Source organism: Mesoplodon mirus (genome assembly GCF_964341445.2).
Source record: "Mesoplodon mirus genome assembly, chromosome: 6".
NCBI lineage: Eukaryota > Metazoa > Chordata > Mammalia > Artiodactyla > Ziphiidae > Mesoplodon > Mesoplodon mirus.
This window is the reverse complement of record NC_138982.1, coordinates 138,167,365-138,192,803: the sequence shown is the minus strand read 5'-3', so window position 1 is coordinate 138,192,803 and position 25,439 is coordinate 138,167,365. Positions and strand designations below refer to the sequence as shown.

The following is a 25,439-nucleotide window of genomic DNA, read 5'->3' as shown; positions in this document are numbered from 1 at the left end:
TGAATGGATAAAAATAGCACCCAACTATGTGCTGTCTACAAGAGACTCACTTTAGATTCCACACTGAATCTAAAGGCTGAAATACACCTTTCAGGTGTAGGCTGAAAGGGAAGAGATGGAAAAAGATACTTTATGCAAATGGTAACCAATACACAGTAGGAGTGGATGAACTTATATCAAACAAAAGAGGTTAAATGAAAAACTGTCTCTAGGGCTTCCCTGGTGGCGCGGTGGTTGAGAGTCCGCCTGCCGACGCAGGGAACGCGGGTTCATGCCCCGGTCTGGGAAGATCCCACATGCCGCGGAGCAGCTGGGCCCATGAGCCATGGCCGCTGAGCCTGCGCATCCGGAGCCTGTGCTCCACGACGGGAGGGGCCACAACAGTGAGAGGCCCGCGTACTGCAAAAAAATACCCAACCAACCAAACAAAAAAACCCAAAAACTGTCTCTAGAGACAAAAAAGGTCAATATATAATAATAAAAAGCTCAATTCATCAGGAAGCTATAACAATTATAAGTATATATGCACCCAGTATCACAGCACATAAATATATTGATGAAACATTGATGAAGATGGTCTGGAAGTGAATTCCCTCTTCCTCAGGGGACCTCAGTCTATTTTATCTTAAGGCCTTGAGATGACTGGATGAGGCCCATCTCCATTACAAGGATAACCTGCTTTATTCAAAGTGTACTAATTTAACTGTTAATCTCATTGAAAAAATACCTTCACAACAACATTCAGTCTGGTGTTTGACCAGTCTAGGTACTGTGGCCCATGAAAGGTGACACGAAAAATAAGCAAGCATACCAAATAAGGTAATATTAATCATTTCCAGGGATTAGGAAATGAATATATCTTTGGAAGCCATTTTTATTTAAAAATTTAAAATTTTTAAATTAAAAAATTTCATTGATTTATAACATTATATGTTTCAAGTGTATGATAGTATTACATCTATATACTCTATAGCGTGCTCACCAGCAAAATTTGAGTTTCCATCCATCACCATACGGCGATCCCCTTTATCCATTTCACCCTCCCCACTGCCCCTTCCCCTCTGGTAACCACTACTCTGATCTCTGTATCTGTGTGTTTGGTTTGGTTTGTTCATTTCTTTTGTTTGTTTGCTTTTTATATTCCAGATATGAGTGAAATCATATAGTATTTGCCTTTCTCCGTCTGACTTATTTCTCTTTGCATAACACCCTCAACGTCCATCCATGTTATCACAAATGGGAATATTCTCATCTTTTTTTATGGATGAGTAGTATTCCATTATGCGTTTGTGTGTTTCTGTTTGTGTGTGTATAACATCTTCTTTATCCATTCATCTGTTGATCGGCACTTAGTTTGTTTCCATATCTTGGCAATTTTAAATAATGCCAAGGACTTCCCTGGTGGCTCAGTGGTTGACAGTCCGCCTGCCGATGCAGGGGACACGGGTTCGTGCCCCAGTCTGGGAAGATCCCACATGCCGCAGAGCGGCTGGGCCCGTGAGCCATGGCCGCTGAGCCTGTGTGTCCGGAGCCTATGCTCCGCAACGGGAGAGGCCACAACAGTGAGAGGCCCACGTACCACAAAAAATAAATAAATAAATAAATAAATAAATAAATAATGCCAAGATGAACACAGGGATGCATATAAGTTTTCGAATTTGTGTTTTCGTATTCTTTGGATAAATACCTAGACGTGGGATAGCTGGATCATACAGTAGTTCTATTCTTAATTTTTTGAGGAATCTCCATACTATTTCCATAGTGACTGCACCAATTTTCATTCCCTCCAACAGTGTATGAGGGCTGCCTTTTCTCCACACCCTCAACAATCCTTGTTATTTAAGTGCGGGCAGCAAACCTAACCCTGTGGGATTCCCAGTGTGCTCCCAGGTGGGAGGGTTGTTTACGAAGGTCTTACTGTGTGCCAAGTCATTAATTGGAATGTTTTATTTAATGGTTATCTAATCCTTACAATTGCTAAAAGTGTCTGCATTCTGGTTTGTCCTAGGTCATAGACAATAAGTGGCATACGTAGTTAGGTGTTATTTTATGGAATTAACAAAAATCTTTAAGATCCCCGTGTCCATTTCCAAACTAGTAGTTCAGATGTTATGGTGTTGATCTAGACATTGATAATCCTCTGTTGGCAGTTTAGAAAAATAAAATAACAAGAGGAAACTAATGGCCTAGTTGAAGGGAAACACTTGTAAAGTAAACCTGACTCTTCAAATAAGGGTTCCACACTTGCCTTCAGGGGCTGTCACTTTTCACCTCCCCAAGTCTGAGAATCAGATGTGAAAAGTGACAAATAACATGACAGTAGAGGCGTCTGTACAACATGGAGTGCTTCTGTGAAGGGAGGGAATGTGGTGGACAGTCCCTGGGGCCTTGGGGAAGCCAGGCGTGGTGCTGGGCAGTACGAAGCTTCTCGTCACTGCCCTGGGTGGTGTTGGGCCCCTCTCACAGGGACTTGTGATAGAGGACACTTGTGCAATTCCAATGTGATTTCAACATTGTCACCTACATAGGGGCAATTAATCTTCACAGCAATCCTATGACTATTATCCCCATTTTACATTTGAGGGGATACAGTAGATGCAGTATTTTGATCAAGGTCATGCAGGAAGGCAGCAGAGCCAGGACGTTTTGGTTTCAGATGTTTGCCTTGAAAGATTTCAAACAGAAAAGTAGAACGAATAGTAGAGTGGATACCCATATGTCCTCCAAAGTAGGTCCAACAATTGTGAGTAATTGAGCTGGTTCAGCCTTTAAGGGTCTGCATAAATGGACATTTATAAAGAGCTATTTATTCATCTATTGACTTTTATTTATTATTTGTCATCCATCCCACTTTTCCTCCCCTGTGATCACAGAAGGAAACACAAATGGCTTCACAGAATTAGTAGCCATTTCCCAGTGAGGACTTGATAGGGATATTTTGATTCTTTTTTTTTCCTTCTTCTGGTTTTTTTTTTTTTTTTTGCATAGGGATATCCTTTCTGTGAAATTGGGACAGGAACATAATCGGGCCCATGGGTGGAGCTGTGAGGGAGCTCACCACTGTATAACTTTTTTCTCAGAAACAAACTGTCCGTGAGGCCCCTCAGCATCCGAGGGCAAAAGGGCCAAGTACACGGGGGTCTCTGCTCCTTCTTCTGGGCTTTTGGTGGCTGTGGGTCCTGCCATGTCAGTTCTCACCCACCCTGGGCAGCAGGCATTCAGGAGGATCTTGTCTCCTCCTCTCAGCTCACTCATTTTCCTGGCTTGGATTCTGGACAGCACCGTGACGCCAATTTTCGTCACCCCATATGCGGTCTCAGGCCAGCCCTCCTTCCTGTGCACCCCGTTCTTTGTGTCTTCCACAAACTTGTTCATGAGCCCCACAAGCTCCTCCTCCGTGATGGTCTCACTTCGAAACTTCTGCTGCAGTTCGGGGCTGCATTTTTTAAGAGAGCTGATAATCACAAAGCTAGACACATTCACCACTCTGCCTAAAATACAACAGAAGTCATTACATGGAAAGGTGAGCACTAGAACAATGAATGCCAAATTTGGGACAGGATTTATGTCCTCATGTCCTCTTGTAAGAGGACATTAGGAAAGGAAGAGAACGTATTTTGGGAGGGGGTTACTCACTGGGTTTTATCTGTTTTATTATTATAAGTAACAATCTGTTATTTCTAATGTTTTTAAAAATTACACATAATTATTTTGAAAATTACAGGAATGAACTATTTCACTTAAACTCAAGAAATAAGTAAAGACAATGGGAAGAATTCTGTGAATCTATTACCCAGAACAACTTGTGAAAATTATTTTAAAAACTTAACTATTTAAAGTCTCTGGTAATGGTCCTGAGGGCATACAGCAAATGAAGAAACTTTTATTCCCGAATATCTCCAACAACTCAGGTAAGAACAGAGTCTGTTCTGTGGTATTTCAACCATGACCTGCACCTTCCTTTCCCCCTTGCTGGCCATAACAATGGAAACTTCACTCTAGGATGGTGCATCCGAGAACACAAGACTATTGTATCTTCCCAAGATGGGTAGGACATCAGCATTTCTCATGCTGCTCCTCAGCTACCTGTTGCAGAGGTTCAGTTCCTGACAAGTGCATTTAGGAGGTGACCCAGCCCTCACTTGTGGGACAAAGGCTCTACCTTGGGCTGGACATCCTGAGAATACTGGGGCCCAGACTGCCCTTTCCCCAGCTTGTTTGTAAGGCAGAAGTATCACGCAAAGAGAGGCGAGCTGAGAAGACCAGAGACCACTGCTGCTCTTCCCTCCTAGCTCCTAAAGCAGGAGTGTCACAAAGAGAAGTGTCATCATCCCTGCCTCTATCTTCAGACCTGTGGCTTAGAGATTTTGCACAAGACGGGCAAAGAGTCAGGACATAAAAACCAAGAGGTCTGATGCTCTCCCAAAAGGATGTGATTTCATTTGAAACAGAGTGTGGGGAAGTTCGACCCTAAGGGCACTCTCAAAAACAATGGAAGTTGTGCTGAAAAGCAATTAGGAGGGCTTCCCTGGTGGCGCAGTGGTTGAGAGTCCGCCTGCTGATGCAGGGGACACGGGTTCGTGCCCCAGTCCGGGAGGATCCCGCATGCCACGGAGCGGCTAGGCCCGTGAGCCATGGCTGCTGAGCCTGCGCATCCGGAGCCTGTGCTCCGCAACGGGAGAGGCCATGACAGCGAGAGGCCTGCGTACCACCAAAAAAAAAAAAAAGCAATTAGGAGATTGGTAGCTTTGTTAGAAATATAAACTAAATCATGTAAGTCAGCAAGTTTGCCAGAGAAAACTAGAGAAAGGTAAGGGTAAGAGCCCTTCTCGGTTCAGAACAGGGCACCAAAACTACCCTTTCCAAAGAGCCTGAATTTAATTGGATGGAGATCCATCTGTGAAGCAATTTATGTTGTGCCTTGTTAAGAACAGTGGAGTAGGGCTTCCCTGTGGCACAGTGGTTGAGAATCTGCCTGCTAATGCAGGGGACACGGGTTCAAGCCCTGGTCTGGGAGGATCCCGCGTGCCGCGGAGCAGCTGGGCCTGTGAGCCACAACTGCTGAGCCTGCGCGCCTGGAGCCTGTGCTCCGCAGTGGAAGAGGCCGCGACAGTGAGAGGCCCGCGCACCGCGATGAAGAGTGGCCCCCGCTCGCCACAACTAGAGAAAGCCTTTGCACAGAAACAAAGACCCAACACAGCCAAAAATAAAAATAAACTAAAAGAAGGCTCAACATTTAAAAAACAAAACAAAACAAAAAACAGTGGAGTAATCAGCCAGTGAATAGTGGAGCTTAACAGCTGGGTGCAGTCCAGGAAAAAGACAGCAAAAGAGAGTTCTGCTAAACCCACAGTTATCCCAGTGTGACTGTGCGTCTCAGCTAGGCTGTACTTTCTGCGATGAAACATCAGAAACTTCACACTGCAAGGGGAGGAGGGCAGAGACTCAACTTCAAAAAATAATGTAGCCAGTCACTGAACAAATAAGCATATAACAACCACAAGCCCGTGGGAAGTAGGGTCTAATAGCAAGAGTAGCTATAAAATTCTGCAATGTCCCGTTTCCAACCAAAAATTACCAGGCATGGACAAAAAAGTTAAACTCTTTTTTTCCATGGGGAAAAATGTGGCAACAGAAATGGCATGTCATGTTGCCACAGTCAGTTAGCTTTGATGTCTATCCCACTAAAGGTTTGGAAGTTCAGAAAATATCAACAAATAAATTAGTAGATGGCATTAGGATTCCCATTCAATGATTCTCTGAAATACATAAACTGATTTAGAGAAATTGCCGTATTAATCTTCCGGGCATTCTTCTAAGATGAACACATTTTTGAAACGGGTCAATTATTCCATGTCCTCCTTCTAATCTAGAACATGTAAAGAGTAAGAAGCAACTAGTAAATTAATAGAAATGACATTGTCCTTAAGATAGAATAGAACCAATCTGTCAAAATGTTGCAGTAAGCACCAGAGATGCTATATCTAGGATAACTTATTTTGCTCTCAAGAGCATGACCAAGCCTCTCTCACAACAAAAATAACACATATTTCATGAATTAAAAATGCAAAATATAGGGGCTTCCCTGGTGGCGCAGTGGTTGAGAGTCCGCCTGCCGATGCAGGGGACACGGGTTCGTGCCCCGGTCCGGGAAGATCCCACATGCCGCGGAGCGGCTGGGCCCGTGAGCCATGGCTGCTGAGCCTGCGCGACCGGAGCCTGTGCTCCGCAACGGGTGAGGCCGCAACAGCGAGAGGCCCGCGTACCGCCAAAAAAAAAAAAAAAAAAAAAATGCAAAATATAGAACGGCATAAAGAAAGAAAAGAAGCCTGCAGGAGCGGAAGTCAGAGTGGTTAACTGGTAAATGGGAAAGGCAGCTATATTACTATCAATAAAAGGGCCTTGACATTATTTTTTTCACGGGTCTTCAACCTGGCCAGTAGACAGAGAAATACTGTTAACTTCTTCTAGGTTGGTTATAATCAGTAATCAAATGACAACCTTTTTAATTCTGTGTTAACTAGTCTACCTCAGGAAGTCTAGAATCAGTGGTGAAAATACTAAACCGTACTAGGGAAGCTTGACCAGAAGATCCAAAGTTCTCTCAAGGTAATAAACTCCTAGATGTGGCTGTTTCATCTTCCCAATGTGTTCCATGCCAGCCCCTCCCACTGACTGGATCCCCAGGGGTTAGAGCCAGACACCTGGAGCCCTCTCCTCCCAACTAGGTGAGACTGTAGACTCAGAAGAGAATCACACGCTCGATTAAGTCACGATAACATGAACTGCTGTAGCTTTTCCCCAACAAAACAAGAATTCTCCTATTTCAAAAGGCAAGTAAACCTTGCCGCACTCATACTGAGAGTATAGTATGTATTTAAAATTCCATTTACTCTAGCTTTCGTGAGGCAAGACAAACTGTTAAACAGAGGCTCTGCCTTAGCACATCTGGAGGGTACTCATTCCTCCTTCTGGACAAAGCCCAGACACAGCAAGAAACAGCCCAGCTAAGTAAGAAAAGTGGGGGGCCAGAGGTCATCAGCACGAGGACCGAGAGGAATACAGCATGTGCAGCTGACACAGGGAACTCCACTGCAGCCCTCAAGTGTTGGGACGAGTGGAGGAATTAGGTGACACTCTAAAGAGCTGACTTTTTAGGTCCTAGTGAACCAATTCTTAGAAGAACTTTCCAGGAGGACAGGATGGGGAAACAGGGCAGAAGCTGAGTGTAAATTGTAAATGCATGTACTAAATCTCCAGCCACGCCTCTTAACCTTTCTAAAAGTATCTGCTTGTCTTATTTGGCATGTTTAATGGGTGGTGGTTCCCCTGCTGGCCCATTACTTTGGGGCTAAGTATTACAGTAGTTTAACCCAAAGGAACATGAGAGTTTGTTTTGTTTGAAACATTGAGCAGATTGAAATGGACCTGGAGTTCAGCAGGTCGGATTACGGAGATCCCTACAGGTCATGCTAAGGGCCTGGACTTCACTCCTGAAGGATTTTTGGGAGGGGGAGTGAGCATGCACAGTATAGAGAATGCCCAGAAAAGCAAAGGACTCAGGAAGCAGGGAGAGTCCCTTAGGAGAGTTTACAATTGTCTAGAAATGACAGCTGAGGGCCCGTTTGTAGAGCTGGGATAGGGGTGAAGGCCTGGGAAGAAAATCAGTAGGACAACTCTTAGGATCTGGTAAATGGCAATAAGTGGGCAGGCGTGGTGACCTCCAGGATGCTGGTGGCTGGATGATGGGATCAGTGACCAAGATGATTTGGGGAAAGGATGAGTCTTTGGAAATATTTGTTTTAGGTGGGGGGATTCAGGGGAGGAAGGATGGGAATCAGGTTAAGATGGAGAGGCAAGAAGACAAAATGTGTGCCTGGAGCTCTGGGAATGTTCTAGGCAGGTGACAGATTTGAGTGAGGCCTAATGAACTGGTGGGAGTACAGACTCCACTAGCCTGAGTAAGATCACTCTGAGAGGGGGTCAGAGGAGAGAAGGCCTGAGATGGGCTCCTAAGGGAACGCCACCTGTGAGGGGCACGGAGCAAGTCAAGAGCCTTTCAGAGGAGACCTTTGAGCTAAGATGGGAAAAAGAAAGAGCCAGATGTGCAAAGAGCAGCTGGACAGAGAGCACCCATGACCTGGGCAGTGTTTAGAGGAACCTGAGGCCTCAGGGCACCTGGCTGGATGGTGACACAGATGGAGGCCAGTGTAGCTGAGCAGGAGAGGTAGGGGGGCCTGTAGATGAGACCAGAGGCAGGCAGGGCCCAGATCCTGCCAGAAACACTGCAGTTTGGGCTCTTCATCAGACTCACCTTGGGGTTTTATTAGAGGCAGGAGCTCTGTGCATACATCTCGGGTACCAAAGAAGTTTGTTTTCATAGTCACTTCTGCTTGAATATGAAACGGTGTGGAATCAACATCTTTTAGGAGAAAAGAAAAGTTGAGTGAATAAATAGTAGCCATCAAGTAACATTCTTTTTTTTTTTTGTAATAGTTGTGGCTCGTGGGCTCTAGAGCACAGGCTCAGCAGTTGTGGCGCACAGGCCTAGCTGCTCCATGGCATGTGAGATCCTCCGGGACCAGGGCTCGAACCCGTGTCTCCTGCATTAGTAGGCGGATTCTCAACCACTGCGCCACCAGGGAAGCCCTCAAGTAACATTCTATAGGAAGATATAAAGAAAACAGTGCATGTGAAATCTGTTGAATTTTGTGTAAAAGTTGTGTCTAGTTAGTAGTATTGTGCCAGTGTGAATTTCGGGGTTTGATAATGCCTATGGTTTTGTAAGATGGCACCACTGCGGGGGGTGGGGGCTGCCCAAAGGGTGCACACACACGGGATCTCTGTGCATCAGTTTTGCAATTTTCTTGTTTATTTCAAAATGCATTAAAATTTAACCCAACTGCTCCAAAGTCCAATCTGAAAGAGGCTGTGGGGCAATGTAGAAAAGGTCCCCAAGATTCGAGCCAAAGAAGCAAAGTTCCCTATGGCTAGAAAGCATCCAATTCCCTGTAGACTTCGCTCTCGCTGCACCCCTCCCCCCTTCCCTTCTCGTTCCCTAGGGAGTCATTCTGGACCCCACAGGCGGGAGAAGCCCCACCGCAGCGATTCCCCGACAGATACGGCCCATCTCGGATGCAGATGCTCGGCGGTGAACGCCTCGCCTGGGAGCACCCAACCCCTTACTCTTGAAGGCGATGCCCGCGTTGTTGACCAGCACGTCGAGGCCCCCGTACTCCTTGAGCAGGAAGTCGCGCAGGGCGCGGATGCTCTGCAGGTCGTCGATGTCCAGCTGGTGGAACCGCGGCTTCAGGCCCTCGGCCTGCAGCTGCTGCACGGCCGCCTGACCCCGTGCTGTGTCCCGCGCCGTGAGGATCACGTCCCCCGTAAACTGCCGGCAGAGGTCACGCACGATGGCGAAGCCGATGCCCTTGTTGGCCCCGGTGACCAGCGCCACGCGGGCGCAGGACGACATGGCCGGGTGCTAGGCGTGCGGTGCCCTTGGGTGGAGAGCCGAGCCCGTTCTGCTTTCCCAACGGCGCTGCGCGTCAGTGTCTGCCCGGAAACTGGAGCTTCCAGAGCCCGCTCCTGAAGGTCCTACGCTCGGAGCCGCCAGGCTGAGCGCGCAAGCGCAGACGCAGGCTCCACCCCATCAGGGCTGGGCTCGCCGGCGCCCTCCCAGCGCTGCAGGGAACGTAGAGAAGGGCCATCAGGCAAGTTTGCCGGACAGTCCTGCTGAAAAGTCGCTGCTGGCGACTGTCTGCCTGGCATCAGAGAATTGTTCTGATTAGCTGTGTTGCCTGTGTTTAAACTGAACCCTATCCTCTGTTCTCCTCCTTTTCACCCAGATGTTCAACTCTTCGCGGTTGCGCTTGAAGAAATGGGTCATTTGTGCAGATTTCGTTTTTCCTGGTGTTTGAAAAATATTGCTCGAACTGAAGTCTTTGTAACCTAGAGTTGTGGAATAAGTTGGGAGAACATGGTAGGGATCAAGTGTGTGTTGCTTCCTCCCGTAAGTTTGTGAAAGCCAAGCTACTGCCCTATCCTTGGATGATTCTCACGTGTTAGTGGGGAGTGTTTACTGAATCATCATAGGGTTACCTCACTAGATACTTCCAGGGTTGTCAGGTTACCTGTATGCAGGTCCTGAAGTGTACAGGTGCAAAGGGGCTTTGCAGCCCTTTCTCACACTCAAAATAACTCATCAGGATGCATCTTCTTATCTCCATTTTCAAGCGAGGAAATGGATCCTCAGAAAGTTCATAAATTAGCTCAGTGGTGGGAAATTAATTTTCTTCCTTACTATTTACCACTTAAAACAGAGGAATTAAGGGGTCTATAAGATCATTTTCATTTCTGTGCTGTCTCTTGTCGACTGAAAGAAAATGCACAACCTAGGGGACTTAAGCCTGGGATATAGCCTCTCAGATAGCTGAGGGACTTTTCTGAAGAGGTAAGGAAGGAGGCAGGATACGTAGGAGTTTTTGCAAAAACAAAACAAAACAAAACAACCCAGGTAGTGGGAACATCAATTACTGCTCATTAAAGAAAACTAGACATCTCAGGTTAATGAATTTAGCACTTTTCAATGTATGGGAAGATGCAAGAGTCCGGGCTTATTGAAATTATTCCTTTGATGTGCACCTGAACCATCTAGAGCCAGTATCCTGTTTTTCTCCATCCTGAATTCCCTTCCGTGTGCACCAGCGCAGTCCGCTGCCGTGGCTGATGGCTTGATCCTTTGTTTACTGAAATGGCAGGCGACATTCTTTGTCCACACTCTTATGGTATCCACAAGCTACTAGTGGCTATTTAAATGTAATTTTAATCAAAATAATACAATTAAAATTAGTTCTTTAGTTGCTTTAGCTGCATTTCAAGTGCTGAATAGTCACGTGTTAGTGACTGCTGTATCGGACAGTTCAGATATTTCTTTCCATCAGTGCAGAAAGTTCTCTTGAACAGCCATATTTTAGATAGTCTCCAATTACGTTGCAATTTCAAGGGATTTTTCCAATCAGTTGCAAAAAACAAAACTAATAACCAGGGAAAGACCTCTGCTTTTTTTTTTTGACAAAGATTTATTGAGATGATTGTAGAGTCACTTGCAGTAGTAAGAAATAATACAGAAATTCCTTATACTTTACCCAGTTTTCCTCGATGGTAATATTTTTGCAAAGCTATAGCACAATGTCACAATCAGGATATCGACATCAAAATAATCCACCAAAAATAATCAGATTTCCTCAGTTTTACTTATTTGTGTGTGTGTGTCTGGATCTATATAATCTTATCACATGTGGAGATTTTGTTTATCAAGAAGATATAAAACATTTCCATCAGCACAACGATACCTCCTGTTGTCCATTCATAACCAAACCAAACTCTCTTGCCCCTCACCCCCCAATCCTATCTCCTGACAACCACTGATTTTTTTTCCATTTCTAAAATTTTATTGTTTCAAAAATGTTACATAGTTGCTGTGGTACAGTATGTAACCTTTGGGGATTGGTTTTTTTCCACTCAGGATAATTAAGAGCTTTGTTTTGGATTTCTCTCCTTTATCCAAGTGTATGGTTTTTCTGTCACTTGCTCTCCTCTTTCCACACTAGTAGCTACTTTCTTCTATAGCTGGGGTGAGCCAGTGTCAGAAGGAAGTGGGACGGGTTAAATTCATTAAGAGAGTCATTCAGCCATAGCACATGGTGCTCAGGGAACTTTAGGCATGGTGAGGGGCCTGCTGTTTCAAAAGACAAATTCTACGAGGGCTACAAATCATGATTTTCAGCCTGATTTGTTTATCATTTTAGCACTGGTACCAACACAAGGATTGACAGGTCGATGGGGCAGGAGGCTCCATCAAATACAGAATATACAGTATAATGTAGTAATAAAAATTAAGCATATTATTGTCGACTAAAAAAAAAAAAGCACAACGTGAGAGTTGTAAGTTAAGTTTTATTTGAGGCAAAATGAGGACTATAGCCTGGGAGACAGCCTCTCAGATAGCTCTGAGGAACTGCTCTGAATAGGTAAGGGGGGAGGTCAGTACAGATGTGATTTTGGTGAAGGGAGGTACGTGCAATCAGGCACACATTTTGGCAAAAGGTTACTGCTATTTACAAGGAGGTTGCTGCAAGTCACGAGGAGCAGAGGTCTCCATTAAAGATTTTACTGCTTTTCTAGATATGAGAAGATGCAAGAAATTGGGCTCAAAAATCTTCTGAAAATATCTATCTGGAGGCCTGTTCTGTCAGTTTTTCCCAGAGCACAGAGTGCCTCATTCCTGATCTCTGCCCTGAACTCCTTCCTTAAATGGTGTGTTGAAGGTCAGTGACTGCAGTGGCTATGACTTCATTCTTTTTTTTTTTCCTGTTGCGGGCCTCTCACTGCTGTGGCCTCTCCTGTTGCAGAGCACAGGCTCCGGACATGCAGGCTCAGCGGCCATGGCTCATGGGCCCAGCCGCTCCGCGGCATGTGGGATCTTCCCAGACCGGGGCACGAACCCGTGTCCCCTGCATCGGCAGGCGGACTCTCAACCACTGCGCCACCAGGGAAGCCCACTTCATTCTTATAGAACCAGGCAGCAAGTGAAAATTTTTAGTTGGCAGGGTACCCTCATGGTCATAAATTCAACCATGGTTTGGGAGACTTTTTTTTTTTTGAATTTAAATTTTATTTTTGGCTGCGCTGGGTCTTAGTTGTGGGATCTTCGTTGCAGCATGCAGGATCTTTCATTGCGGTGCGTGGGCTCTTCACTGTGGCACGTGGGCTTCTCTCTAGTTGTGGCATGCAGGTTTTCTCTTTCTAGTTGAGACATGCAGGCTCAGTAGTTGTGGCATGCTGGCTTAGTTGCCCCGTGGCATGTGGGATCTTAGTTCCCTGACCAGGGACTGAACCCGAGTCCCCTGCATTGGAAGGTGGACTCTTAACTACTGGACCACGAGAGAAGTCCCTGGGAGACATTTAATGACCATTTTGTCCTACAGTGTTAGGAATGCTCATTCTTAGGTCAGGTGAAGGTTTCGTTGATAAGCCACTCAATTACTGGACTAGGTTCTATTAACAGTAGTCAAAAGTCTCTGGACCATCTCTCTTATTAGTCTGTTATGATCCAGGAAAAGACTCCCCCTGGTTGCTTCTTCTCATATTTAGAGTTATACTATTACAATCATTGATCTATATAGAACTGTCTATCTGGTCAACTGCTTTAAATCATCTGTCATCATTTTATCAAAGGCTTAGCCACACATTTGGTAATGCAAGAAACAACAATTTTGTAAAACATGCAAAATACAAGTAATACAGTTAGTAATATTAGTAAGGTCATAGGTAAGAATTTAAGCCAAGAACTTCCATTACGTGTGTCTCAGTATCGCTGGTCGTGTTCCATATCAATCCTTACCTTTAAGGGAGATGATATATTGGCATTGTTCATAAGGCACCCAGCCCAATTTTCTAGTGTTACTAGGCTGGTTATCCTTAGTATGCTTTTATTGTTTCTAACATAAAGGAGCCTTTAAACGTAAATGACCATAGCCTGGTGTTAACCACATAAATCCATCCTGTAACTGAGGGAGGTTATGGTTTTTGACTGTGATTCAGTTGGTTGTTCTGACTGAGCTTGAGTGACCCTAAAAGAAAAATTCATATTTATGGCCAGGGTCAGAGCAGGTATTATTAACTGGCCAAGTGAGGGAGTCCATATCAACTGTGGCCTAAGGGCCTTCCAATTAGAGCCCTGGAGTGGAGAAATGCACCAAGGTCACCCAGAAGTACTGGATAGAGGTAACTGACCACAAACCTAACAATTGGATTAACTTTTAACTCTGCATAAGTGTGTGAAATACAGTGCTGTTTTCCACAGTGGCTGCACCAATTTACCTTCCCTCAAGTGGTAAGGACAGATTTTAATCAGTATTATATTGTCGTAGGGAAGAGTGTCTAGCATGAACTGAACTCAACTTGGATTTGTACAGAGGTGACTGGATGTTTTAAAGAGAAGTTGAGGGAGTAGGCAGGGGGAATGGAGGGGCTTGGGTAGAGTCAGGGGAAAATTATATGAAGGGCTGGTGAGTGTAAATGCCCATCAGGGCTATAAAGAGACTGGGAGACAGAGGTCCTATCCTATCTGATAATTACCTTTCGAAGGAATGGCTTTCAGGTCCTTGAGAAAGACTCAGGTCCTGAGTTGTAGGAGATACATATATATTGCAAATAGACAGAGGAAGAATTCACAAATTTTAAGTTCTTTTTTAGGAAATGCTCTAAGAAAGGGTAGTAAAGGACCTCTTGTCAGGTGTTGGCTAGAACAAATAGTAAATTCTTCTGGCAGCCTGGAGCTCATTAAGGGGGAACTAAGGTCATCCAAGTGATACAGCCTATTAGAAACTATGTTAGTGTTTAAGTCTTTTAACGTGGGGGTTGGTGGGGGAGTGGATGAAATCATTAGTGCCGAGTCAGTAGGTTTTATAGGCCCATGCTGAGGCCTAACTGAAAAGAGGGCTTGGAAGAGACTGGCTAGAGCTTGGTCAAGAAGAGAATCATTGTCAATTCCCCTCTAGAAAATGGGAGTATACATGATTTTTCTCCCTCATAAAAGGAAAATACCTGTTTTATCTACCCCTTTTCTTCTGTCTTGAATGCATTTGTAATGAGAATGTGATGCCTGGAGCTGCAGCAACTATCTTGAGATCATGAGGAAACAAACTAAGAGGTTAGCCAATTCCCTAAGGATGGTACTGTGGAAAATTAGGAAGAGCTTTGATTCTTAATGACATCACTGACTCATGGGTCCAAATCTGGAACCATCTATTTCCAGCCCCCCTTTGCTTTTCAATAAACTTTAAATTTTAGGATGGATTTACTGAAAAGTTGCAAATGCAGTACAGAAAATTCCCATATACTCCACATCAAATTTCCCCTATTATTAACATCTGACTATTGAAACTGAGTGGGACACTGTGAGGCACTCTCACGTACAAAAGCTCCTCCATGTCCCCTGTTTCTTGTTTGTAGTAAAAGGTTTTAGTCTCCTAGGTCTTCCCTGGGTTCCAAAGAGCAGGCACATGCAGTTACTAATTAGGGAAGTGAGGGAATGCAGAAACAAAGGAAAAGCAGTTAAATAAGAAAACTAACGACAATAGTTCAGTGATAAAACAGAGTCCTAGTTCTCCCCAAGGTATGTACGTAACAACTTGATGGATATCTTTGAATTGTTCTTTGGGAACTAAGACCCCATCCCCACCCCCAGAGGTGGAGGATGGTGACTACATGCTGAGCACAAGCACCATATCCCAGACTGGTTGGAACCACAAAGTTGATGACTGAGATTCCTGAAACATCACCCTGTTACCTCACCACCAAACAATCGGAAAAAAGTCATGAACTCTGCAGCCCTCACCATCAAATGTTGCCTTTAAAAATGCTCCCCTGAAAACCATTGAGGAGTTCAGGTCTTCTGAGCATGAGCTGCCTGTACTCCTTGCTGGACCTTGCAATAAATGCTGTACCTTCCTTCACAACTTGTTGTCAGAAATTGGTTTTGCTGTGGGCGAGTGGACCCAAGTTCAGTTTGGTAACAAACACTATGATGGTACATTTGTTGTAACTAAGAAATAACACTGGAACAGTATTAACTAAGCTCTATGCTTAATGTGGCTTTCACTAGTTTTTCCCTCTAATATCCCTCTTCTAGTCCAAGGTTCTCTCCAGAATACCACATTACATTTAACTGTCATGTCTCCTTAGTTTCCTCTGGTTTATGACAGATCCTCAGGGTTTACTTGCTTTTCACAAACTTTGACAGCTTTGAGGAGTACAGTCGTCCCCTGTTATCCAGGACCCCACTGTGGATACGAACAACCTTGGGATTGGGATGCTCAAGTTCCTAATATAAAATGGTCTACTATTTGCATATAAGCTAGGTACATTCTCCCATATACTTTAAATTATCCCTAGATTACTTATAATGCCTAATACAATGTAAATGCTATGTAAGTAGTTGCAGGTGTGTGGCAAGTTCAAGTTTTGCTTTTTGGAACTTTCTCAATTTTTTTTTCCTAATATTTTTGGACTTGCAGTTGGTTGAATCCACAGATGTGGATACAGAGGGCCGGTTGTACTGGTCAGGTGTTTGTGGGTTTGTCTCATATTATTCTCAAGGAAGAACTGTTACTGAGTCCAAGCTTGTACCGCTTGGTGCATGACAGGTCAATGAATTGAGACACGAGGTGTTGAGGCAAGGAATAGTGACTATTTGGAAAGCCAGCAGACGGAGAAGCTGGCGGACTAGTGTCCTAAGGAACCATCTTACCTGAGTTAGAATTCAGGCTTCTTTTATACCAAAAGGGGAGGGGTTGTGGCTGGTTGTTGCAGATCCCTCGGTACTGGCCAGACTCAGAGGGGTGTGATAATCCTTTGTTCTTGCAGCTGTCCACGGTGGGTCTGGTCGTGATGTTCTCGTAAACCTTCAACAAGCTCTGCAACTTTTTAATCTCTATACAAATGAAAAGTGTTATGCCTTTAAAATGCAAGCCTGGGAGGCAGAGCCTTGTGGAAGGACGATTATGTGTATTTCAGGCTGTGGACAACGTTCTTTCCCCGTTTGCTAACACAAAGGTGCACAGCCAGCATGACTAAGCACAGGCAACAACACAACCGTTAGAGTTAAAGGAATAGATCCAATAGAGAGCCAGGTGGTTCTTCTGGGTTACAGAACTGGGGTTATGGGTTTTGGAGAGTAACATCTCCAAATGTTAGGTGAAGTACCCTTCCTATAGCTGGGAACTCCTCAATCAACATAACTTATGACTGATATGCTAACCCTTATCACTTGGCTAAGGCAGGGTCGGCCAAGTTTCTCCACTGTAAAGTTACTTTCCCCTCCTTTCCATGCTGGGCTGTCTTGGAAGCAAGAGATAATCAAGGTGGGGTGGGTGGGGCAGAAATTGAGCCCCATCTCCTGTAGCGAGGCGTATTTACATAAACGACTGGAATTTTCCTGTTAGGCTGATCCTGGGACACGTACGCCAACAGGGACAGCAGGGTGAAGTGGGGCTGGGCTGCCCTGCAACGGGTTAAGGCCGGACTTCGGCCCGTGGCAGGGCGGGGTCGAGCAACTTCGGCCAGGAAGTGGGGGAAGGTCCGGGATTGCAAGGCCCCGGGGCGAGGCGGAAGCTGGCGGGCCTAGGCTCGGGGTGGGGTCCGCTCTGGGATGCGCGCACTTGGCGGTTCCTCCCCTGGTAGTACGGAAGGACTCCGTAGGTCGGCTTTTCAGAGCGCAGTTCCCGGTCCGCGGGCCACAGGGTTTCCTTCCCCCGGCGCCCCGGTCCAGCTTTGGGGCGTTCTGACCCCAGCCGATTTTGGCTGTGGCGCCTCCAGAACACAATGCGCATGCGCACACCGAGAGGCGGAAGCCCGCGGCGGAAAGAGGGCTCCGCCTGGCGACTGAGGGCGTGGGTCAGTGGGGACTCGAGGCGGGCCTGGAGGCGCTCTGTCCCTCCCCCTGCTGCTGCGGCTCGCTTCTTTAACTCGCGAGCATCTGGCGCGTTGTTCTGGGTTTCTACGTGGGCCCGCCCACCGCCATCTTGAAGCTGTGCCAAGGTGAGCGGGTCGACTTCCGGGGCTGGGCCTGCCATTGCCCAGGTAACTGGAACCTGCTTCTGCTGGAGCTTTCCATATTTTTAATTTTGGGGGGGTCAAAAAGAGAACTGAGGGCTTCCCTGGTGGCGCAGTGGCTGAGAGTGCGCCTGCCGATGCAGGGGACACGGGTTCGTGCCCCGGTCTGGGAAGATCCCACATGCCGCGGAGCGGCTGGGCCCGTGAGCCATGGCCGCTGAGCCTGCGCGTCCGGAGCCTGTGCTCCGTAACGGGAGAGGCCACAACAGTGAGAGGGCCCGCGTACCGCAAAAAACAAAACAAAACAAAACAAAAACAAAAAACTGAGTTCGGATGGCCTACCCCCGCCAGGCCTGGCATGATGCTGCTCATTACAGTACCCCCCCCCCCACCCCCCGTTATCTGGGAATCGTTCATTTAGAGAATGTCGACCCGAGAAGCCGCTGTGCAGGCGCGAAGGACCCTAAGGTCGCGAGTTTGTAACTGGTCGGGGTCTGAGCTCGCCCTCTGCCCAGCCAACCCGGCGGCCGGAAAACGGAGGGGGCGGGGGAGGGCGGGGTGTTGTCGCAGCTGTGGGGCGGCCTCACGTCTGTGGGGCGGCCTCACGTCTAGGGGCCGAGGACTGGGGGCGAAGGCAGTGCGGCCAGCCGTGCTGTCGCCCTGGCGCCACGTGCACAGCTCGCTCGCCGGACTCTGGGACCCGCGCGCGGCCGGGCCGGGGGTCATTGTGGACGCGTCTCGGCCCGTTCGCGGGCGGGGCGCTGGGGACCCGGAGGGGACGAGCCGCCGGTGGCCCTGGGACCGGACTTGCCAACTTCGGGTCGATCAAATAGTGAACCTTCCAGTGTTGGGGTGGGATAGTAATAGGGATTGGAGTTCGTGTCTTGTTATTAATTTCAGTTCGGTAGCTTTTAGTTTTTAAAAAACAGTGGTATGGTTTAAATGCACATATATATGCACGTAAGTAATATTCATATTATGTCACTTATGTACTCATACATACATAAGGCACAGACTAGGAGGATACAGAAGTAATAGTAAAAGGCCCCTCCCCGTGCATATTTTTTAATATCCTTCCTTAAAGCCTCTTGTTTTATAAACATAAAATGTGCACAGTATCAAACTCATAAGGGATCATTGAATTTGTTCTGCAACTTTATTTTTTCATGTAATATATCTTGGACATTTTTACATCTTAGCGCATACTTACTATTTTAATGGCTTCATATAGTAGGCCACTCCATTATCTGATCATGGTGGTGTGTTTAATAGATTTCATTTTTATATTTCCGAGGAAGTAACGTATAGAAACTGTAGTCATTTTAGATTTTCTTATCATCTCTTTGTTTTGTCTGCTCTCTTGGCTCTCATTTTCTCCCTAATCTGTGGAAAACGCCCGCTTAGTTTATATTTATTTCAGGATGCTGGTTTTAAGGACAAATCATTGTTTACTTCACACTGAAAGAGGATTTGGTTTTTTTCTCTAAGACTTCCTAGCAGATGGGGGCTTCAGGACTCCTGTTTATTCACAGTACAGATAGGTTGGTGCTTAGTAAGTGTTGATTATCGTTGATGTACACGTCACCAAAGCACACAATTATGAAATCAGTTATGAGGATTTCTATGATTAATCAGCATTTAGTAGGACCTCAAGATAAAACTGTTTTAGAGGGACCAATATAATGGGCATTCCATTACTGCACATGATTTAGCTCAGAGTATAAACAATTTATATACAAAAACACTTTAGAGAAAGGGTTTACTAAATAGTTACATCTGTATATTTAAATCCTTATAGGTACAAACAACAGTGATTATCATACAGCTGGAAAGAAAGGCAAAGAAAATGCTTTTTATTTTAGATTGGGCAATTAAGCGGAAACTGCAGTTTTAGTATGAAGAACGGAGGTGGAAGAACAAGCCGAATCAGAAGACGAAAACTCTTCACAAGTTCTGAATCAAGAGGAGGTACAGTTTTGATTCTTGTGGTGCCAGTGATGAAAAAAAGGAATCCTTTGTTGATTCGTATTAACACATAGCTTTTCTCAGAGGCACATGAGCAATGTTAAATTTATTTATTTTTTATTTATTTATTTTTGGCTGCGTTGGGTCTTTGTTGCCGCGCGTGGGCTAGTTGCGGCGGAGCGCGGCTTCTCACTGCAGTGGCTTCTCTTGTTGCGGAGCACGGGCTCAGAGTGCAGGCTCAGTAGTTGTGGTGCACGGGCTTACTTGCTCCGCGGCATGTGGGATCTTCCCGGGCCAGGGCTTAAACCCGTGTCCCCTGCATTGGCAGGCGGATTCTTAACCAGCGCGCCACCAGGGAAGCCCATGAGCAATGTTCATAGAGAATACTTCTTAAAGAATATTCTTTTAAATAGTGCCATTATATTCTTTTAAGCCCTTGTAGAAATACAGATATATTGCTTCAACTATGTCTTCTTTGGGGATGACTCCCAGGTTTCTGTTTCTGGTCCTGACCTCTCTGCTGACCTCTAGCTACCTATAGGATATCAATGTTTGGATGTAAATTTATCATTTCAAGTTCAGTGTAACCCAGTCTGAACGAGATACCGTATGTGAAAGTGCTTGGCCCACTGGAGAGTACTACATAAATGCAGTTGTTATTTTTCTTAAAAATTAATAATACTCCTCCTAGCTGACCCCCAGCACGTCAGCACCATGGAGGTAATCTTTGACTATGTATCCTTCTTTGCTCTCTGGAGCCCATGTCCTACTAACTCTCACCTGGCCTTTCTTAGGTTAACTTCCCCCTCTCTGTTCTACCCAGAGATGACTTTAGCCAGCTCTTGGCTGATTCACCACATTCTTGTTTTCTTCCCTGCTGGTTGTTCCATTTGTCACTGTCAGTATAACTTTCTTAAGGGATGTAGCCTTTTTGGTTTAGGAGCCTCCAGGATCCTCATTCTCTCTCTCTCTTTTTTTTTTTTGGCCTTGCCACACGGCATGCAGGATCTTCCCCCACCAGGGATTGAACCCCTGCCCCCTGCATTGGGAGCACAGAGTCTTAACTACTGGACCGCCAGGGACGTCCCCCTCATTCTCTTGCGTGTGCTCTCTGAACTCCTGCCTAACATCAACTCCCTTTCTAAGTGGCTCCCCCGCCCCACTCCCTGTGTTGGCGGTACGCTCTCTGCTCACCATTTCCTGAGCACACCTCCCACATTTCCACCTCTGCCATTCCTCAAAGTCTTTCTTCAGCCAAAACATCTTTCTTCCCTTCTCCCTGCTTGTTCAGTTTCTCTCTAACCTTCGAGGCTGAGTTGAGATCTTATGTTTTTGGTAATGCCATTTCCAATTCTCACTGACGTCACTGGGTTATCATGCTTATTGGGTATTATTCTTTAAGAGCTATGGTTTTCCAGTTGTTTTTCACGGAAGTCTCGTTTCCCCAGCTACAATGTTAACTTTTTGAGGGTGAGGAACATGTTGAAGGCTCTCCACAGTGGTTAACGGTGCTGAGAGTGTAGTAGCTGCTTATTAAATGTTCTTGCTGTAAACTCTGTTCTCCAGGTTGTGATAATGTATTTGAGGAGCCTTAGATTTTGGATCATGTATTTTTTTAGAAAACGCTTTCATTGAAGTATAATTGACATATAATGAATGTCACATATTTGAAGTGTGTACTTTGATAGACTTTGACATATGTATACGCACAGGAAGCCATTATCGAAATCAAGATATGAACATATTCATCACCCCAAGAGGTTTCCTTGTTTCGCTTTGTAATCCTTTCCCCTTGCCCTCTTTGAACCCTCCCTGCCTCCATCTTCAGACAACCACTGATCTGCTTTCTTTCACTACTGATGTGTTTGTTTTATAGTTTTATTTAATCATATAGTATGCATTCTTTCTTATCTGCCTTCTTTTACTCAGCATAATTATTTTGAGATAATTCTCTGTTGTGTGTATCAATAGATCATTCGTTTTTATTGCTGATCATATTCCATGATTTGTTTACTTCAGTTGTTCCAGCAATATTTATTGAGAAAACTATCCTTTCTCTACGGAATTGCCTTTGCATTTTGTGAAAAACCAGTTACCCACATATGTGTGGGTCTGTTTTAGACTTTCTCTTCTGTTCCATCGATTTCTTTGTCTGTCTTGATGACAATATCACACAGGCTTAGTTACTGTAGCTTTATAGTAATAAAAAGTTTTGAAATCAGTATTTCGAAGTGGTTTTGGCTCTTCTAGGTTCTTTGCATTTCCATATGAATTTTAGAATCATCTTGTCAATTTCTACGAAAAAGCCTGCTTACATTTTGCTTTGGATTGTATTGAATCTATAGGTCAATTTGGGGAGAACTTGACTTCTTAACAGTGTTGAATCTTCCAACCCATAAACAAGATGTATCTCTCCATTTGTTCAGATTATTGATCTGAGATCTTAAAAAATTTAAAAAAAATTTTTAATTGTAGTAAAATTACATGTAACATAAAATTTACCATTTTAACAGTTTTTAAGTGTACTTCAGTAGTGTTCAGTACATTCACATGGTTGTACAACCAGTCTCCAGAATTCTCTTCATCCTGCAAAACTGGAACTCTATACCGATTAAATAATAACTCTTCATTCCCCTCTCCCCCTAGCCCCTGGCAGCTACCACTCTACTTTTTGTTTCCATGAACTTGGCTATTCTAGATACCTCATGTAAGTGGAATCATACAGTATTTGTCTTTTTGTGAATGGCTTATTTCACTTTCAATAATGCCCTGAGGATTCATCTATAAAGCATGTGTCAGCAGGATTGGTTCCTTCTGAGAGCTGTGAGAGAAGGGTCTGTTCTAGGCCTCCTTTTTTGGCTTTGTCGTTGGCTGTCTTCTCCCTGTGTTTCTTCTATCATCTTCCCTCTGTTCTTGTGTCCAAAATTTCCCTTATTATAAGGACACCAGTCATACTGGATCCAGGTCCACCCTGATGACCTCATTTTAACTTGGTTACCTCTGTAAAGACCCTATCTCTAAATAAGGTCAAATCCTGAGGTACTGAGGGTTAGGATTTCAACATATGAATTTTGGGGTACACAATTCAACCCATAATAGATGCCTGTTATTTATTTTTCTTTGCTTTTTGCACTGGCTAGAACCAGTGTAGTGTTGAATAGTAGTGGGGAGAACAGACATCCTTCTTCTGTTCCTGATCTTAGGGGGAAAGCACGTAGTTCTTCATCTTTAAGTAAGTCAGCTGTAGGTTTTTTGTTAGATATTTTTTGTCGTGTTGAGGAGGTTCCCTTCTATCCTTGTTTTCTGGGAGTATTTATCAGGAATGAGTGCCAGATTTTATCCAATGCTTTTCCTGCATCTTTCAGATGATCTTGTGGTTTTTCTATTTTAGCTTACATTATTTGTGCGTGTTTTAAAATTTATTCCCTTTTATGATATGACTGTCTGAGACAGTTCATCAGAGATTTACTTTTTAAATGGTGATCTGATTATATAGTGATTTTAATCACCAGTTTTTCTTTCCTCTCTTGATTAGTGAATGAGAGCTACAAGCCTGAATTTATAGAGCTTAAGAAGTGGTTGAAAGATAGGAAGTTTGAAGATACAAACTTAATACCTGCTCTTTTTCCAGGTAAGGTCTGGCATTCAACTCTCACATGAGAGACACGTGGGCCCAGGTGGTAGGAAAGCAGGGGTGATTCTTGCAGGTGGGCTGCATTCTTTCTGGGAGCATATCATCTCCTCAACCCGAAAAAAAATATCTAACATCTTCTGTTGTGTGGCAGCCTTCCTGCCTTGTAGGTGTAATATTTACTTGACCTTATTCTAAAAATGAGTTTAAGTGGCTTGTGGAGAGAAATTCCAAAATGGTGAAATAAAATTAAAAGTTAGAAAAGGGAAATGAGAATAGAAAAATAAGACGAAGGCAGGGATAAGGATAACACATAAAAGCCATGATTATGAAATTTTGTACCCCTGTCAGAGGTGAGCTACAAATTTGACTCATCTTTCCAGCAGCCCAATGTATATGATCAATTAGCTGAATCTTAGTGTTCTGTAAACACAGCTAAATTGTTTACTCATCAGAAGTACGGGTATTTCTGGAACTTAGACCTGAGGGAAACATCTTCACTAGGCTTTTCTGGGAGGACGTTGTGTAATGTGGGGACTGGTGTCCCCATCAACCTGCTTATGGTGATTTCAAGCCATGCAGGCTGATGGGATTATCCCTTAGCTCAGGAGCATCACTAGTTTTCTAAGGGGAGGGGTTCCAGAGAACCAGCAGAGGTGCTTGGTCCCTGGGGGTGGCTCCAGGAGAGGAGCCCTTAGGGAGGCCTCAGCGGTATTGCCCCCCGAGTGTTGGAGGAGGAGCCCCTGTGTGGCCCTGGCGTCCACAGTCACCTGAACAGGGGTGGGTGAATATTCTCTTCCGGAAGGTGAGGAGCTTGCTGTGAAGGTTGGATTGACATTGTTTTCTGAAAATTGACGAGCTTGTCCTGGAGTTTGGGTTAGCATTCTCTTCCGGAACATTCTCTCACAGAAGTTGGGTAGCTTGTTACGGGCTTGTGCCTGCATACAAGGCGACCCAGCGCTGTCCACAAGTGGGCTTGCGGTAACCACAGAGAGGACCACCTGTCTCTGTGCCTCAGATCTGCTGTAGCACAGAGACAGTTATGTGCTGAGGGCCTTGAAGTTCTGGATCACAGGGCAGGTGCAGACATTTCACCTTGTAGAATATTTAGATCATATGCCTCTGAATGCTTCCCTTGGCGATTAAAATGATCAGTCAAGTACCCATTAGGTAATTTAACTTTGAGCAAACTAACTTCCTTATATATCACCCAAGATAAATGGTTTACCATGTGTGCCCCTGGTCCAGTGAGGCGATGTGTGTAAAGTTGTTCCCTATGTGTCAGTTGTACATGATGACTTTGGTCTAAAATACTTGATTTGAACCAACTTCTATTAGGATTGCTCCTTCTTTATGATGGTGAACCATATGTATCAGCCTCTCACAGAATGTTTAACTTTCTGTTTTTGTGTGTCAAGGAACGGTCAGTAAAAACCATACTCTTAGATTTTACTGGATGGAGTTCTTTATGAGATGATCAAGGGAAAGTAGTGTCAGGAGTGGACTTGCTGTGCCTAAGGCCTGCCTACTCCTCGGGTGTCACTTTGCCTTAAGAAGGGTAGTTTTAAAATTGTCAAGCAGGAATTGGCATCTGGTTTCAATCGAATGCCTGAAAATAAGTAATCTGTCTATGGTTTGGAGCAGTGAAGGACTGACAGAGCTGCTGACAGAGGTTAGTTGACAGAGCTGCTGTGGAGGTTAGTGTCGTGAGTGTGCTCTGGCCGAGGCCTTGGCTCACGGGGAGCAGCTGGCCCTGGATCTACCCTGCTGAGCTCCTCCGGTCAAGGAGGGCGTGGCTAATGGCTTGCCTGGCTGGGGTGGGGAGGGGGTAGGCCTCAGGCTTTGTGGGACCTGAGTGAGCTTTACTGGTCATTCGGTCGAAGACTCGAGATCATTACTGGGGAAGGCCGGGTCTGGCAGTGGGTAAAAGTGGCCTGCGGGTCCAGCCTCTGAGGTTGGGTGGGCGTTAGGGTTAGGTTCCACCCCGGCTGGTGAGCCCCAGGGGAGAGAGTCTAGCCTCAAGTTTCCTGTAAGAGACCCAACAGCAGATCTGCCTAAAGGTGATGATCTTTAGGTGTTGACTCCGAAGCTGACTTTGCCCTTCAAGATTATAAACCCAAAAGGAGGTCGGGCCATTTTCCAGAATAGCTTCTTTTTTTAAAAAAATTTATTTATTTTTGGCTGCATTGGGTCTTTGTTGCTGAGCACGGCCTTTCTCTAGTTG

General features: G+C 45.1%; 2 protein-coding genes across 12 annotated transcripts in view; one reads left to right on the top strand and one right to left on the bottom strand.

The window, feature by feature from the left end:
- Positions 1-2,936: 2,936 nt before the first annotated feature.
- On the bottom strand, positions 2,937-9,627 carry LOC309806894 (carbonyl reductase [NADPH] 1). Its single transcript, XM_082625927.1, has 3 exons — positions 9,187-9,627; positions 8,315-8,422; positions 2,937-3,491 (listed from the first exon to the last, which is right to left on the bottom strand). The coding sequence occupies exons 1-3, from the start codon at positions 9,473-9,475 to the stop codon at positions 3,055-3,057; spliced, it is 834 nt and encodes a 277-aa protein (XP_082482053.1). The 5' UTR covers positions 9,476-9,627; the 3' UTR covers positions 2,937-3,054.
- A 7,883-nt stretch (positions 9,628-17,510) lies between these two features.
- The window catches only part of SETD4 (SET domain containing 4), a 434,330-nt gene continuing 426,401 nt past the window's right edge, over positions 17,511-25,439 (top strand). For 8 of the 11 annotated variants that reach the window (XR_014294477.1, XR_014294478.1, XR_014294479.1 and 5 more), the window contains exons 1-3: positions 17,511-17,604; positions 19,418-19,587; positions 23,120-23,215. Coding sequence is in view for 1 of the 11 variants with exons in the window: in XM_082626206.1 (XP_082482332.1) it covers positions 19,515-19,587; positions 23,120-23,215 (169 nt within the window). In the remaining 10 variants the exon portion in view is untranslated. Of the gene's footprint in view, positions 17,605-19,417; positions 19,588-23,119; positions 23,216-25,439 lie in introns of those variants that run through there. The other 3 variants (XR_014294476.1, XR_014294474.1, XR_014294475.1) reach the window with 3 other exon arrangements.

What these genes read in the sequence shown, in the direction of transcription:
- LOC309806894 (XM_082625927.1), bottom strand. Translation starts at nt 9,475, where the DNA reads ATGTCGTCCTGCGCCCGCGTGGCGCTGGTCACCGGGGCCAACAAGGGC. An exon ending in CGCGGGCATCGCCTTCAAGA is followed by an intron (nt 8,423 to 9,186) that starts GTAAGGGGTTGG and finishes TTCTCCTAAAAG; the next exon opens with ATGTTGATTCCACACCGTTT. An exon ending in GCCTCTAATAAAACCCCAAG is followed by an intron (nt 3,492 to 8,314) that starts GTGAGTCTGATG and finishes GTTGTATTTTAG; the next exon opens with GCAGAGTGGTGAATGTGTCT.